At 40.7% G+C, this 17,558-nt stretch overlaps 1 protein-coding gene across 1 annotated transcript in view; it reads left to right on the forward strand.

Annotated features, from left to right (window-relative positions):
• Positions 1-17,558, forward strand: part of XRN2 (5'-3' exoribonuclease 2) — a 2,388,435-nt gene that overhangs the window by 528,783 nt on the left and 1,842,094 nt on the right. Inside the window, exons 5-7 of the mRNA XM_044057168.1 lie at positions 11,522-11,580; positions 13,243-13,332; positions 13,908-13,980. Of these exons, the coding sequence (XP_043913103.1) occupies positions 11,522-11,580; positions 13,243-13,332; positions 13,908-13,980 (222 nt within the window). The remainder of the gene's footprint in view (positions 1-11,521; positions 11,581-13,242; positions 13,333-13,907; positions 13,981-17,558) is intronic.

Genomic DNA, 17,558 nt, shown 5'->3' on the forward strand with positions numbered 1-17,558 from the left:
AAGGTCAGACAAGACAGGCCAAGGATGATTTTGATAGCTCCAGATTGGCCTCGGCAACACTGGTACCCACTACTACGGAGTCTGGTAAGGAAGCCTCCATGGCCTTTGCCTCTGATTCCTCATCTATTGTCTCAGCAGGATGGTCATCTGCTCAATGTCAAGCTTCACTCTCTTCATCTAACAGCCTGGCATATTCTGTGTTGAAACACAGCAGGTCTCAACTTCCTCAACAAGTTTTAAATGTGATTATGGAAGCTAGAAGACCTAGTACAAGGAAAGTGTACGCAGAAAAATGGAAGAGATTTTTATTTTGGAGTACAGCAAAGAATTTGCAGGTTTCTGAGCCTAATTTGAGTGCGGCTCTTCAATACCTTACTGAGTTATTGGACAAAGGTTTGTCCTTCTCTTCTATTAAGATTCATGCTGCAGCGATTTCAGCTCACTATGATTGTGACCCACCATTGTTTTCGCATCCTTTGTTCAAGCAGTTTCTTAGAGGGGCAAAGAATATAAGACCCCACGAGAGCTCCTACTCCTGCTTGGGATCTCAATTTTGTGTTGGAAAAACTTACTCTACAACCTTTTGAGCCTGCGGCTACTGCTGAATTGAAATACTTGTCATGGAAGACTGCTTTTCTGTTGGCTATTACTTCTGCAAGAAGGGTGTCTGAGTTGCAGGCCCTTATGGCAGTAGAGCCATTTTTGATTTTCCATAAGGATAGGGTATCATTACGTACTAATCCTTCCTTTATGCCTAAGGTAGTTTCTAGTGTGGCTTTAAACCAGACTATTCATTTGCCTACTTTTTATGCAGACACCCAAGATAAAGGGGAAAAGATTTTGCACACTTTAGATGTACACAGGCAATTGCGTTATTATTTAAGCAGGACTAAGGATTTTAGGCAGTCTCAGCAATTGTTTGTTTCTTTTGCTTTGAGTTCCCAGGGCAAGCCTGTGTCAAAACAAACTATTTCTAGGTGGATTGGCTTTTGCATTGCATTTTGTTATTCCCATCATGGCAAGGAGGTTCCAGCTGGGATTAGGCCTCATTCCACTAGGGCTGCTGCCACTACAACAGCATTTCTAAGGGGGGTGGCAACTAAGGATATTTTGGAAGCAGCTACTTGGAGTTCAGTGCATACTTTCTCTAAGCATTATCACCTTCCTATCTACTCTAAGTCTAGGGCTGGTTTTGCCACAGCTGTTTTGCAAGGCATGTTGTCAGCTCCTGCTTCTTTATGATTTGCCAGCCTCCCTTACCTCTGCTTTGGGATTCTACCCAATAGTAAGGACTGCAGCAATGGGGAACGAAGAACATAGTACAGTTTTGTACCTACCATAAATGTAGATGTTCGAGGATCCCATTGCTGCAGTCCAATTTACCCTCCCTCCTTCCCCTCTGTGTTTAGGGGTGGTTGTGTAGGTGAGGTTTCCTGCTTATATTTTTTTATATGTTCTTGTATATCTTGTACATATTTTTGGTGCAGGTATTTTGGGCCTTGTCTTTTTAGGGTCTTCTGACATCTGGGGCAAGAAAAGACTGAGGATATGACGTCGGTCATGCGCATTAGTACCCTGACGTACTGACGTCAGTCTAATGCGCCCTGACCGACGTCAGCCTTATACTCTGGTATTCGGGCCGACTGGATGCGGACTATACCCAATAGTAAGGACTGCAGCAATGGGATCCTCGAACATCTACATTTATGGTAGGTACAAAACTGTACTTTATGTATACTTAACATAAATGTAGATGTTAGTGTATTCACTGTTGCAGTCCTGGTTACCCTCCCTCTAGCCCCCTGTTTTTCCTCTTACTATGCCTCTATTTTCTTTTACTATACTTGAGCCTTTTTTTTTTTTTTTTATTTGCTTTCGTTAGGAGGTATATATTTGTGTTTTTAATTACTTGTATATATTTTGCTCCCCATTTGGGGGCACCTGACATCTGGGGCAAGAAAAACTGATGTAATGGCGTCTGCTGCATGTTTTATACCCCTGACGACCTGAAGTCATGGAAGAAGGGACAGCAACCAACGCAGGACCCCAGACTTTTTTTTAATCAGTCCGATTGAGGGTAACCTGCCAACAGAATACCCAAATGTAATGACTGCAACAGTGAATACACTCTTGACCTCTACATTTACGGTAAGTGTACACAACTGTACTGTTTGATGGCAGCAGCATTTCTGGCCATACCACTGGGTTGTATGCACTTGTGGATACTGCAATGGCTGTTCACTCAATGGTCTTACCAAGAGCTCCCCATCTCTCACTTAATGATTATAAACTCCTGCAAAAAGAAATCTTCAGTGGTGGTTGACCTCACTTCATGTTATGGTAGGACGTCCATTTGTTTTATCCCCACCAGCAGCCACAGTGACCAAAGATGCTTCCTAGATTGGGTGGGGGGGCATTTTCAGGGAAGGACAGCCCAAGTCACGTAGACCGATCAAGAGACATCTGCATATCAATGTCCTAGAGATGAGAGCAGTACTTTTGGTGTTGCAGTACTTCCAGGACACACTCCCTCCTGGGTACAATTGGGATTCAGACAGACATGTCAGTGGTCTGGTACTTGAACAAACAAGGTGGAACCAGGTCATACCTCCTTTGTTGCGAGGCCCTAAGAGTATGGCAGTGGGCTATATCCACCCAGCGCTTTCTGTTAACGCACATCCTGGGGAAATCGAACGTGATGGCAGACAAGCTGAGCAGAGCAATTTTGTTGCCCCACGAGTGGTCCCTCAAGATAGAAATAGCAGACTGGATATTCCGCTGGCAAGGCCAGCCTTGCGTTTTTTTTGTCAGTCGCTTGAACACGAAATGCAGAAGCCACTTTATCCTGCGAGAAGCACCAAGGGACGCACTCATTCACGTTTGGCTCCTGGGTGGTCTCTATGCATTCCCACCAATCCAGTTGGTACCCAAGGTATTACAGAAAGTGAAAACCCTGGGAAGGACCATCATTCTAATAGCTCCTCATTGGCCTAGTCAGATTTGGTTCCCCTTCCTTCTACTTCATCTTTTGGACGACCCCTGGATTCTGTACCCATTTCTGGACTTACTAACGCACTCGGGGGAACTTCATCTCTCTGCAGTCACTGAAGCTGACAGCTTGGCTGCTCCAATTACCATCATAGCCAGGTTCCATAACCTTTCTAATGAGTCAAAGCATATTCTCTTTATCCTCTAGGGGAAGCTATACCTGAGTAAATGTAAAAAATGTTTGTATGGGCCTCTTAAAAACACTATTGATCCTTACCAAGCCCCTATGGGCCTTTATACTAGAATTCTTGACTATGATTTTCAATAAAGAAGCTGCAGCAGCAACAGTTTGTTCATCTTGCTGCCATCTCTAACTTTCATCTTGGATTTGAAGGGTTGAATATTGTCACAAATTATCCAAAGCCTTTGGGACCTTAAATATTTGACCACCTGTGAAATCTCCCTATTCCCCATGGAATCTACATTTTATGCTTTTCCGCTTAATTTTCATTTGAGCCAGCTTCCTCATGTGACCTCAAATTTTTGTTATGGAAAACTGTCCTTTTAGTGGTTATTACTTCTGCCTGCAGAGGTGTCAGAGCTTCAAGCCGTGTCCATTAATTTTCCTTATTTGATTTTCCATGCTGACAAGTCGCTTCGAACAAACCCCTCTTTTTTGCCCAAAGTTTGCACTAAAACTAATCTCAACCAAATTGATTTGCCAGTTTTCTTCCCCAATCACTCCAACAATCTGGAGTACATGCTGCGCAAACATTGGGTTTACATACAGCTCCGTTTTTATTTGGATAGAACAAAATATTTTAGGAAGTAAGTTCAGTGTTTCCTTTTCAGACTCCAGGGAAGGTATGCTAGTGGCTTAAACAACTCTGTGGTTATCTGATTGTATCACCTTTGTTTATTCAGCTGCCAATATGCCTTTGCAGCATAAACTTAAAGCTCACTCAAGCAGAGCAGTTTCTACATCTGCTTTTTCTGCCAGATTTCCTATTGATAACATTTGTGCAGCAGCCACTTGGTTGAAACCACAACCTTTATCACTCATTACGAAGTTGACGGGGCCTCCTTTGGATCCACGGTCCTGAAAAATATACTCCCGTAAGCCACCCGAGGTAGAAGTTGCTTGGTACGCTACCCATCAGTAAGAATGAAGAGCGAGCTAGAACATCTTCACATAAAGAAGTTATGTACTTACCATAACATTCCATGTGAGTTGATGTTCTTCGTCTTCCATTGCTGCAGTCCTGACTATTGGGTATAGTCCGCGTCCCAGTCGGCCCGAATACCAGAGTATAAGGCTGACGTCGGTCAGGGCGCATTAGACTGACGTCAGTACGTCAGGGTACTAATGCGCATGACCGACGTCATATCCTCAGTCTTTTTTGCCGCATGGTCCGATGCAGAAGCAGTTTTGCGAGTGCAGGTTGGCGTACTGAAATATTTCCGACCGGAGTTTCAGACCGAAACAGAGTTGGCTAAGTACCCGTGGGAACATTTTGGTTTTTCTTGCCTCAGTATTTTACCGGATGTCAGAAAAGTGAATAACTGTATTTCTTGTGGGAAACAGATACCTCATAGGGATTATCATACCTTGTGTATACCTTGTTTAGGGCCTGAGCACGACGTTGTTGGTTGCCGCTCTTGTGCTAGGTTTAACAAACGCACTATTAAGAGGAGGTTAGACTGTGCCAGGTTAGTGTTTGGGAAGCGTTGTAATTATAAAATGCCGCCGGATGCTCCGACGCCGCTTCTCCAAGAAGCGCAAGGATAAAACAGTGAAGCCTAAGGTTGAGGAACCGCAGTCCCGGACGCCGGTTCTTTGGAAGGCTCAGTGGAGCCGGAGATTTTGCCAGGAGTTTCCATGGAGTCCCAGGCAGAAACTATACTCTTACAGGATGTGCCTTCTCAGGAGGTAGGCCAGGCTGAGGGGGCTTCTCAGGTGACTGTTCTTCCCTCTGTTCCCAAGGCAGTTAGGGCCTCTCCTTCTGTTGCCAAAACTTCTATGAGAGGTAGGCCTACTTCAGCTTCCGTGGGGCTTCTCCTACCATTTCAGGTTCTGTACCTAAGAAACATATGCTTAAGATGGCAGAATATTTGATTACTATGATTAGGGGTTCTATGCCCCCGCCTGATAAGAGGCCTAGGGTGGAATCTGAGTTTGAGAGTTTTGAACAGTGTTCTGAGGCTTCAGAATCTTCTGTGGAAGATTTGCAGGAGTATCCTACCTATTCTGATTCTGATGTGGATGATTCCACTCCTACAGCGCCGCCACCTGAGGATTTCTCATTTTCAGAGACTTTGCATTCCATGAGGGAGCACTTTAAATGGGAAGGCCAGGATTACTCTGACTCCAGGAAAAGGCTTAGGGAGTTCTTGTTTTTACCCCAGCATAGGCCTTAGCTATTCCTCCTGTGTTGAATGTGGTGGAAGATGTTTTGCAGAGGCTTCCCTGAACCCTGACTCTTTGCCTCCTGCTCCTGTTAAGCCTGATAGGTATTATAGGGTGCCTGAAGCTCATAAATATTTGTTTAAGAGTCCTAGGGCGACCCAGAAACTATTTCCCAGGGGCCTAAGGGTGTAAAAGCTTCTGTGGTTAAAAATCCTGTCCCCACTGATAAAGAGGCAAGGGCTTTGGATAGGTGGGGAAAGAAAGTGTATACTTCTTCCACTCTGGCCATGAGAGCTTTGAATTGTCAGTTTCACATGTTAAAATATCAGAATTACCTTCTTTCACAATTGAAATCTAAGGTGGATGCTTTGGCGGAAGGTATTGAGTGTAAAGAGTTGCTGGATTTGGTTCATGTGTCCGAACAAGTGGGTAAGCATTCTTTGCAATGTGGTTTTGATGCTGTACAGGCCTCCTCGAGGGTGGCTGCTACCAGCTCTGTTCTTCGCAGGCATGCCTGGTTGAAGGATCAGAATTTAGCTGAGCATGTTAAGACAAGGATTTTGGATGCTCCTTTACAGTCTGATGTGTTGTTTGGTTCGCCTGTGGAAGCTGTTTTAAAGAAAATGGAGGACAAAGCTAAGTCTATGCAAACTGTTAAAGATTTTTGCAGGTGCAGCCACCAAGTTTAGTAGAAATTGGCCTGCTAAGGGGTGGACATATCCTGCTTATGATTCTCAGTCTAGGGGTAGGTCTAGACGTGGTAGGGCAGGGCTCAAAGTTCTTTTAGGCCTAGAACAGGAGTTCACCTGCTCAGACTTCTGGTGAGGGCAGGGTCAGTCCTTTCGTAAACAGACCCAATGACCTGTTATTTCAGCTGCCAGCAGATTCTCGTCTGGCAGCTCCTTTGGGGGGAAGACTGTCTCTTTTCAAAGAAAATTGGGATTTAATTACTCAAGACAAATGGGTGTTGGATATCATTCACCACGGTTACAGATTTTATTTCCATACAATGCCCCCTTTCAAAAGCATGCCAGACGTTCCTCCTCTACAAAGAAAAGAGGCTCACAAGCAAGTTTTACAGTTACTTCACATAGGAGCCATTCAGCCAGTCCCTGTGTCAGAGAGGGGCCTAGGATTTTATTCTCGCCTGTTCCTTGTACCAAAGAAGGGGAACACGTGGAGACCAATTTTGGATTTATCTCTCCTCAACACTTTTTTGGACATTCCCAAGTTCAAGATGTTGACGTTACAACAGCTTTTACCTCTGCTGGGCAAAGATCATTGGATGGTAACTTTAGATCTCAAGGAAGCTTACCTTCATGTGCCTATAAGGCTAAGTTGCAGAAAGTATCTGCGGTTTCGAGCTGGAAATTCTCATTATCAGTTCTCTGCATTGCCCTTTGGCTTATCTACTGCGCCCAGAGTATTCACAAAGGTTCTGGCTCCAGTGATAGCTTACTTCAGGCTTCAAGGAATTCAAATCTATCCTTACTTGGACGACTGTCTGATTCTGGCTCAAGTAAAGGAAGACCTTCTACAGCATCTGGAATATGTTATAGCAGTGCTAAGATGCCTAGGGTATTCTGTGAACGAAATAAAGTCCAGTCTAGTACCCTCTCAAGACATGTGCTTTCTGGGTGTAAGACTGAATACAGCAGCCCAGATGGCCTTTTTAACCCCGGACAAACAAAAGAGTCTGTCACTTTACTTCCATCAACTATCTCATCAGTCCGTGCTGACTGCAAGGACAGTCCTTCAAGCATTAGGGTTCATGGCATCTTGTATTCTGGTGCTTCCCAATGCCAAACTGCATATGAGGAAGCTACAATGGTATCTCAAAATGTATGGACACAGCACTGCCAGGATTTGGACACTGTCATTCAAATAATACCTTGCATTCAAAAGGAATTTTTGTGGTGGGCTCAGGAATGTCACCTAAACAAGGGACTCTCTGTGACCGCCAGAGGCAAGTCAGATTCTAACGACAGATGCCTCGGACATTGCTTGGGGAGCTCATCTAAATGGAAAGTGGATACAAGACAAGTGGCCTGCCAGACTACAGCATCTACATATCAACATGAAGGAGATGTTAGCAGTCCAGTTTGCATTAATGGCTTTCAAGGAGTTACTTCTTCCAGGGCAGGTGTTGATTCTGACAGACAACACAACTGTCATGTGGTACATCAACAAGCAAGGGAGAACACATTCTTATCCGGGATGCAGGCAAGCAATGATTTTATGGGAGACTGCGCTTGCAACTAACTCTTCAGGCAAGGTTTCTGCCAGGAGCACAGAACTCCTTAGCAGATGTGTTAAGCAGACAAATCATGGATCCCCACGAGTGGAAACTGGATCTTCATGTATTTCAGAAACTGACAGTGTCATGGGGAACTCCAGACATAGATCTGTTCGCTTCTCCACTAAACCACCAGCTGCCAAAGTATTGCACAAAGGGGTTTCATCACACAGCTTGGAAAGTGGATGCTCTGTCTTTCAGTTGGAAAAACCTTCATGTGTATGCCTTTCCACCTCTACCGCTTCTTCCAAAGGTACTGTTAAAGGTCAGACAAGACAGGCCAAGGATGATTTTGATAGCTCCAGATTGGCCTCGCAACACTGGTACCCACTTCTACGGAGTCTGGTAAAGAAGCCTCCATGGCCTTTACCTCTGATTCCTCATCTGTTATCTCAGAAGGACGGTCATCTGCTCAATGTCAAGCTTCAATCTCTTCATCTCACAGCCTGGCATATTCTGTGTTGAAACACAGCAGGTCTCAGCTTCCTCAACAAGTTTTAAATGTGATTATGGAAGCTAGAAGGCCTAGTACTAGGAGAGTGTACGCAGAAAAATGGAAGAGATTTTTATTTTGGAGTACAGCAAAGAATTTGGAGATTTCAGAGCCTAATGTGAGTGTGGCTCTTCTATATCTTACTGAATTATTGGACAAAGGTTTGTCCTTCTCTTCCATAAAGATTCATGCTGCAGCAATTTCAGCTCACTATGATTGTGACCCACCTTTGTTTTCGCATCCTTTGTTCAAGCAGTTTCTTAGAGGGCAAAGAATATAAGACCCCACGAGAGCCCCTACTCCTGCTTGGGATCTCAATTTTGTGTTGGAAAAACTTACTCTACAACCTTTTGAGCCTGCAGCTACTGCTGAATTGAAATATTTGTCATGGAAGACTGCTTTTCTGTTGGCTATTACTTCTGCAAGAAGGGTGTCTGAGTTGCAGGCCCTTATGGCAGTAGAGCCTTTTTTGATTTTTCACAAGGACAGGGTATCATTACGTACTAATCCTTCCTTTATGCCTAAGGTGGTTTCTAGTGTGGCTTTAAACCAAACTATTCATTTGCCTACGTTTTTTGCAGATCCTCAAAATAAAGGGGAAAAGATTTTGCACACTTTAGATGTACAGAGGCAATTGCGTTATTATTTGAGCAGGACTAAGAATTTTAGGCAGTCTCAGCAGTTACTTGTTTCTTTTGCTTTGAGTTCACAGGGCAAGCCTGTGTCAAAACAAACTATTTCTAGGTGGATTGGCTTTTGCATTGCATTTTGTTATTCCCATCATGGCAAGGAGATTCCAGCTGGGATTAGGCCTCATTCCACTAGGGCTACTGCCACTTCAACAGCATTTCTAAGGGGTGGCAACTAAGGATATTCTGGAAGCAGCTACTTGGAGTTCAGTGCATACTTTCTCTAGGCATTATCACCTGCCTATATACTCTAAGACTAGGGCTGGTTTTGCCACAGCTGTTTTACAAGGCATGTTGTCAGCTCCTGCTTTTATAATTTGCCAGCCTCCCTTACCTCTGCTTTGGGATTCTACCCAATAGTCAGGACTGCAGGAATGCCTGGAGAGGAACATAGTACAGTTTTGTACCTACCATAAATGTAGATGTTAGAGGATTCCATTGCTGCAGTCCAATTTACCCTCCCTCCTTCCCCTCTGTGTTTAGGGGTGGTTGTGTAGGTGAGTTTACATGCTTATATTTTATATATATATATGTATATATTGTTGTATATATTATACATGTTTTTGGTGCAGGTTGTTTTGGGACTTGTCTTTTTGGGTCTTCTGACATCTGGGGCAAGAAAAGACTGAGGATATGACGTCGGTCATGCGCATTAGTACCCTGACGTACTGACGTCAGTCTATTGCGCCCTGACCGACGTCAGCCTTATACTCTGGTATTCGGGCCGACTGGGACGCGGACTATACCCAATAGTCAGGACTGCAGCAATGGAATCCTCGAATGTCTACATTTATGGTAGGTACAAAACTGTACTTTTCTCACCTTCATTCTTATGTCCCTCCTGGGCTTTCAGAAGACAGAGATGCTAGATCTTTCCTGGTCACGCAGCCCTTCTATATTTTCTTAAGTAGTTATAGAATGACGTATGGTATGTGCAGCAAGCAAGATCTGAGGTAACTCTAGGTGCATCAATGGGTAGGGACTTGGCCTAGGGCTATTTGAAATCCTCTTGCTTTGTAGTAGGCCGATTCGGAGCAGAGGGATCGGCTCCGAACCCACCAGTAAGAATGAAGGCGAGATGAACAACTCGCATGGAACATTATGGTAAGTACATAACTTTTGATTGTAGTACTGAAAACCGTTAACTTGGTGGTGAAAACAACTTCATATGTAAGAACATGTCTTGTAATTTAATTCTTGTGGACAAATTTAACTGCAAGTCTTGTCTGGCTTTACAATGTTAATCACTGCTTTTGCACATTCTTTGGCTCTAACTGCTTCTTCAAAGGAGAGCTGCACCCACAGACTCAAATGTTCATTTCATCATGGTTTGGTGTTTCCTGCATTTTAACACTACTCTGGGGCCATTTACAGGTTTTTAAATATTTTTGTCATTTTTTGAGTGACTACGGGGGGGGTCTGAATTTTACTACTTTGACTCCTCTCCCATCCCCCTTCACACCCAACTTCCCTAGCTGTTAAAGTGCTAAGGGTAATTTGAGTTATTGATTGACAGCTCACAGCAGGACACTTGACTTGTACTATTTCCTTGTGCTAGCTTTTACTTTCTGTATGGGTGGGAGAAGGACCCTGGAGCTGACACATCACAGCAAGAGTGGGATTTTAGGATTGTTGTGGTTATGTCAGTTTGGGGAGTGAATTGGCCAGAAAACTATCTGTATTCAGTGGCCTTGATGATGCCAATGAATTGGAGGACTGCAGCAAGCTTTTCCAGGGCAGGATAAAAGTTTTTTGAAAGTGGTACTGTTCTAGTGGAGAGGAAGTCTATTTAAAATATTTTAAATGATGTATTTTGTTCATAGTAGGGACAGTATAAATGGGAAGAAAGGACAGAAGTTGAGCATTTAATAATAGAATCCCGTTGTCCTTTAATGATGTCTTGTTTTCCATTCACTTCAGTTCTTGCTGTATTTTACAGTTTAACCTACTGGTACTCTGTTTTGAGCTTGCATCACTGTATAACATCATGATGTATTTGCTTTTATGTATTTAGTTTGTATTTGTTAACTGAATAGGTGGGCTGGTCTAATGTCTTAAGCATAGCCTGAGGCAAAGGCATTGACAGAGTATTTTTAGTTCATTTATAGAGGATTGTTGCATTGATTAGCATGCTGATAACACTAGACCTCACTAAAAATGCCCTTTTTAAATTGTATGTTAAGCATATTGGGGCTGTGTTGGCCTGTGTGTGACAGACTTTGTTGTATAGTATTTGCTAAGCAACATTAACACAGTTGCATTCTTTTACGCTATGAATTTTAATAACCTGCTGCTTCAAAGTAGCAGCCATTCAGAATTCACAGTGCGCAAGGATTTATTTGCAGTGGTCATGCACTGTCTTTTGTTGTATTATTGATTGGTTGTAGGTTATCTGAGGCAAAGCACAATGTAAACCATAATTCAAGTTGCAGGTTAATTTATAACTGTCCAGATTCAAGAACCTCCCTCCCTGATGGGATCCTTGACTTTGGGGGGGGGGGGATTTGGGGTGTTACTATAGTAAATGTTTAGAGTTTTGTTATGCTGCAGTTTGGTTTGGATGCCATAATTTTGAAGCTAGCAACACCTTGCAAACCTTGTATATTAATATTAATTTAAACTTTTTGTTAACACACTTTCTTTTACAGGAGGATACCTTCCTCCAGAAGAACACAAGGAAAGATTTGATAGCAACTGTATTACTCCAGTAAGTACCTAATGCATGCTGATCTCTCTGCACAATTTATTGTATCCTGTGTACACAGAACAGAAAATCTTTATAAAATACTTTGAGCAGTAAGTTTATGTAGAAAGTATTGACACTGTGGGGTCTAAAGCTTGCAAAAAAAATTTGTGCTGATTAGCTTTATAGTAACTGGAACTGTTTTTATAAGTACATAGCAGCATTAGAGAGTGTATCTTAATATTTTTACTTGCATGTTGCTACTGATGGTTAAATATTTGTATACTTGTTACTGTTGGCTTGCTTTGTCAGCTGTTTCAAAAGCCCTTTTCTTTAAAATACATTTGCTGCTTTAATAGAATAGTTTTGCATGGCTAAATCAGCTTTTTAGTCCTCAGTTGCTTCATGTGGTACATTTATTGGTATCTTGCAGAAACAGCTAACCCGAATAGTATACTTGCCTAAAATCTCTAATTTAACCCTGCAGTTTAATGCCTTCTTTGTGGAGGGCTTTTTTGTGCAAAAACGTAATGTGCATAACTGCCTCTGAAGTGGATAACCAGTGTTGGTGTATTGGAATTGACCAACCCCCCCCCCCAAAAAAAAAAAATGCTTGCGTCTAAGCCACCAGGACCAAGAACGTACAGTTGCCCCTCCTTTAGACTACCATTAAATCACATATGATGAATATACATGTCAGTACTTGATAGTTTCAGCTTGATTCGCTTTTGTTTAATGAAGTTTTGCTTTAGATAATTATATTAATCCTAGGCTGAATGTTTTAAAACAGCCGTTTCAACACTGTCTGTATATTTTACATGTAATTAACTGTTACACCTGTCACATTAGTCAATGTTAAGACAGTCTAATGTATTAGACTTGTGCTAGTCAACCTGTTGGGTTTGAAGTGGTAATGTGTGAAAGTACAAATATATTGCTTATTTTTAGTGTTTGTATACTACTTAGGAGCTGGGTTGTTGCTGACATGCCCTTGGACCAGCGCATTTTAATAGATGTAAAAAGGAATACTATCACACTCTTGTATGTGCAAACATGTTTTAGCTTTACTTCATGGATTTCAGTCTAAATTTTTCTAGGCTTGCTTAAACAGCAGGGCAGTTTGGCACTTGTGTAGTAGAATAGATGGTCTTCGGTGAGTATTCATAGGGTTTCCTAAAAGAGGGTCCCTGTCCATCCTCCCAGCATTTCTTATGAATAGGCTGCGTTTTTAATTGATATTGACAGAGCCATTGTACTGAGATACCTGCGCTTGAATGTTGCTGTTGATTGTTTCACATGTGTAACAGATTTGTGTACATAAGCAATCTCCTTTAAGAGGAGTAAAATATACCAAGAGTTATTCTAAAATTTTTCATCCATAGTGACTTTTTCCCCATGTAGTTCCTTACATTAGTCAGCCAGCAAGTGGATTTATGCAACTTTGGCATGAGAAAAAGTGGTATTGAACTTTGAGCGTTAATGTAAAACTACATAAATACATTAGAAAAGTTTGTCTGTAGTTTTCAGAATACCACTGTTCTGTTTATATTTGCCAGTCACCCAGGCAGGCTGTTGCCTTCAGAAACCAGTATTGATTAGCATTCTTAAAGCTGTTTACATGTAGCATACGTTTTACAGTATAGTCTTACATTTGTCTTGTTTGTAATGTGTTCTATTGTTTGTTAGGGAACTGAATTCATGGATAATCTTGCGAAGTGTCTACGGTACTACATTGCTGATCGCATAAATAATAATCCTGGATGGAGAAATCTAACAGTAAGGCAGTATTTTGATATGTATATATTTGCTAATTGCATTACCTTTGTTCAGTGTCACCATATTTGGACTTTACAACTTTGCCCTTTCATAACATAATTTTATGGTGCATGGTTGCATGTATTTTGCTGACTGGGCTAGTTACACTAGGCTTGTGGTTTATTTTCAAAGGTTATTCCCTGATGCCATTTGCACTGATTAGTGGAATTTTGCCCGCCGGGGCACACCTGTGTTAAATTGGATGTGATAAGCGGGTAGTACAAAACTCTTGTAGCAGTTACTCAGATTTTCTAGCTAGATGTGTGTATTTTGCAAATGTTTTATTTGAGTACATTTTCTCCAACCCAAAGAAGGTATCCTTGAGAATTGCAGCATCTTGTGATGCTGACGAATGATTTTAAGAATGAAAAATGATAGCAGTATTTCACACTTATTTTATGAGAGCAATTTAATTTTGGTTGTCTTTTTTGTTGAAAGCTGCTTAACTCTAATGCACTTGATTAGGAGAGCTGATTAGAAATCAAAAAATGCATGCATATTTTATGAAGTTGTAACTGGGTTTTGAATTTTCCTAGGTTGTTCTGTCAGATGCCAGTGTACCAGGTGAAGGCGAGCACAAAATAATGGATTACATTAGAAGGCAAAGAGGTAATGTTTCAGTGATGGATTATTAAACATTTAAAATTTGCAATGAAATACATTTTCATAGTAAGTGATGATGCCAGGCCACCTTACTTGCCAAATTTATTTTATTTATTTGACATTTGTTGACTGGGTTGGTCCAACTGAGTGAAGGGCCCATTTTCAGTGGAGACTGAGGAAAAGGACTCCAATCTGTATACAAACCTACAAATCTATTTACAAACCTGCAGTAGACATACAATTATGCTCAAAAGTACAGTCCCATAACACAAAAATAAGCTCCAGTCTACAGCATAAAAACTCCAATAATCCAATGAAAATTCCCTTTACAAAAATATACAATCAGTTATTTAACAAAAGAGATGTAGCAGTAGTACAAATTCCATCTGCATGATGCAGGAGTGTAAAAACACTATTACATGTCAAAGAAAAAAAAAAGGGGAGATAATTCTAATAGAACGAGTCCAAAAGAAGGGATAATTCTAATAGATGAGTGAGCCCAAAAGAGGGGATGTAGAGACAACAGTGACGTCATGTAGGCACTTGGCATGAGCAGGACAAGTTTTCTGGAGATATTGGTTTAACTAACTCTTAAACTGGTGGTGTTGGGAGATATTTCTTATATTCCAAACAAATGAAGTCAGGTAAGTCAGATAAAGGCTGGAACACCACTAAAACAGTAAAATGTAAAATAAAAACTGGAGCTCCAGACACTACAGCTTAAAACTTTAACTCATTACATCCAAGTGATGCCTCCAGGTGCTTTTGCAGTTAACTCCTACTGACTTCTATAGGTGTCAAATATTGCTTGTTTATATTTGCATCAGTCATTCTAAAACCATGCTATGGACAAGGTTTTAAGATTTAATCTTAACTTGCACAATGGCAAACTCAACTGCAGTCATATTTGACATCTGTCTAGTGCAGGGAGATTAACTGTTTTTATGGTATTTATACAGATATAATTTTCATATTTTCTAAATATCTCAACCCATGTAACAGACAAACTCAGTCTCACGTGAAAGCTCTCAGCTAGATGAATAAAATGTTGCTGACAGTATGTGTAACTCGAGTGGTTGCTGAGATTTTAGGTTTACAAAATATTACAAATGTAGTTGCTGTTTACTGTGACTTAAATTCAGTTTAAAACCTAGAAGTTGCTGTTTACTGTGACTAAAATTCAGTTTAAAACCTAGAACCTAAACTGGTACTACCACTATAAAAAGTTTATGCTGAAAGGTTTATCATTTATACTTTCATAACTCCTATGGTTCCAGATATATGAAAATTTGTATGAAATGTGAGGACATAATTTGATTGTCAAAAGGCTTAGGCTCTGCCCATCAGAAGTTACAGTGCAAATTTTGAGCTCCATTGGAGTGAATGAGTTAATAAACTTCACTAAAAAAGTAAGCTTTCGCAGAAAACAAACCCGCTTCTTCAGACCATATAAAAAGTTGCACAAACCAGTCACATGAATATAAAAAAAAACAAAGACATTCTCCAATGAAAACGATCTTCCAGGCTAAAGCACAGCCCACTGGCGCAAGGAATTGGCCAGTAAAGATGTGCTGCATCAACACACCCCTTTAAAAATATGAATATTAAAACTGACATGGAAAACTTATCAGCACCAATAGTATCTTTAAAAAGGTACACCTGTCTGACATTTAAATATTAATGCTTAATGGGCCGAGACTTAAGATCGGGCTTCAAAGACACGTGTTCGTTCTGCCCTGGAATTACATTTACTTTCAAAAGTATGCATTCATTTCTTTTCAGTGACATTCTTAGTCCCCACCCCTCAAATTTTCAGACAGTAATTCTAATAAAAGAAACTTATGTGCCTGTTCCCTTTCTCTCTAACATGTGCTAATGCACTCGTACTCTTCTGATTATGTATGTCCCCATGTGTTCTAGAATTTTTTCTTTAAACATTCTGTTGGTCTTCCTGATGTAGAAAGCTTCACACCTTGTGCATTATAATATATTAAATTCTTGGTCTTGCAATCGGCATAAGTTGAAATTAATTTCTTGCTTAGTTTGTCAGTGTACCAGAGAGGTACAGCTCCAAATATACTGACAAGCCTTGCATAGTCTACACCGAAATGGCCCACATATGTCTGATGCATCAAAAGGAATCTGTTCAAAATTATTAACTGTCGCTTCAGCGACAAGTTATTTCTAAATGAAAACAGGTGTTCATCTAAAACTTTTCTGAGATCTGAATTAACCAGTAAAAGTGGCCAATATTTCTTAATAGCCTCACAACTAATGTTAATATTATTTAAGTAAGGAGGTGCCCATTCTTGTTAGAATGTTTACTGGTCTGTTTAGCTACCACAGCTGCTACTTCAAAGTCTGAAAAATACGGTTTCCCCGCTGGGTCTTGAACAGACCATGCCTCATGTGCAGACTTCCAACAATTTTTTGAAGTTTGATATGGTAGGAACAGATTTATTTTCTCGATGTATCTGTTAGGAGAGACATCGGAGGAAGTATTGCCAGTACCATACACAGCCTTGCTGCTGAAACAAGTTGTTGCATAGAAACAGCATGCATCCTCCACACGTTTTCTCCAACATTGAAGGCCAGACAGTAAGGGCATAGAGACTTGATACTGATAGGTTTTCAGGATGAGGTAATACAGCTACATACCAATTTGTTAGGGGTTATGATAGTGAACTTAAGCAGGTCAGTGATGTCAGTGCAATTAGAAACTACACAGCTAGGCCTTATTTTACAAAGTAAAACAGTATAGAAGACAGAGAAAACGAGCAGAAATGCACTTTGTTGTACAGCAATGCTAAGTACATAAAAGTTGTAAACATTGGAACATTTTAACCACTGAGAAAATAAAATGTTTGGTGATAAATCCAGATTTGGATATAAAAATAAAATATGTATTAAAAGATTGTGTGGCTATAAAGAGAGGGGCCGTATGGATCAGATCACTGACCATGGGATCACTTTCCCTTGTGGGAGTTGCAATTATTGCCAGTATAAAGATCAGAGTGGCAAATTCATTCACCCTCATGATAGAGAATGCATTTCATACTAAAGCAGATTGCAATAGCGTAGATGTTGTGTATTTGGCACATTGTGTACTCTGAAAGTTTTTATATAGGAAAAAAAATGCTGGTTAAGGGATTGGATTAGAGAACACTTGTACAACATCAGAATCATGAATATAAACTGCATTTGAAAAGCATATTATGAATAGTGGTGGTGATCACACCTTTAAATTTATGGTGGATCAGGTAATACAAACACTGGAAAGGAGATTAAAGAAATTGTACAGAAGTAACAAAGTGGATAATTAGGTTACGTGCAGATACAGGGTTTGGTTTAAATTAATTTGTTCCATTAAAACAAATATTAATGGCAAGGCCATTTAAATTAGTTTGACCTTTACTTATTTTTTATACATATTTTTTTCATTTTATTGTATGGTCACTGGGACCGGTTTTGCCCAGAGCTACATGTGATTTATATGTTAGTGTTTTTTGAGCAATATTTACTGATGTTTGGTAAGTTATGCATTAGCGCAAATGTAACAGTTTTATGCATTGAGCAACAGTATA

This window comes from Protopterus annectens, chromosome 1.part2, assembly GCF_019279795.1.
Source record: "Protopterus annectens isolate FY-2018-M chromosome 1.part2, PAN1.0, whole genome shotgun sequence".
NCBI lineage: Eukaryota > Metazoa > Chordata > Ceratodontiformes > Protopteridae > Protopterus > Protopterus annectens.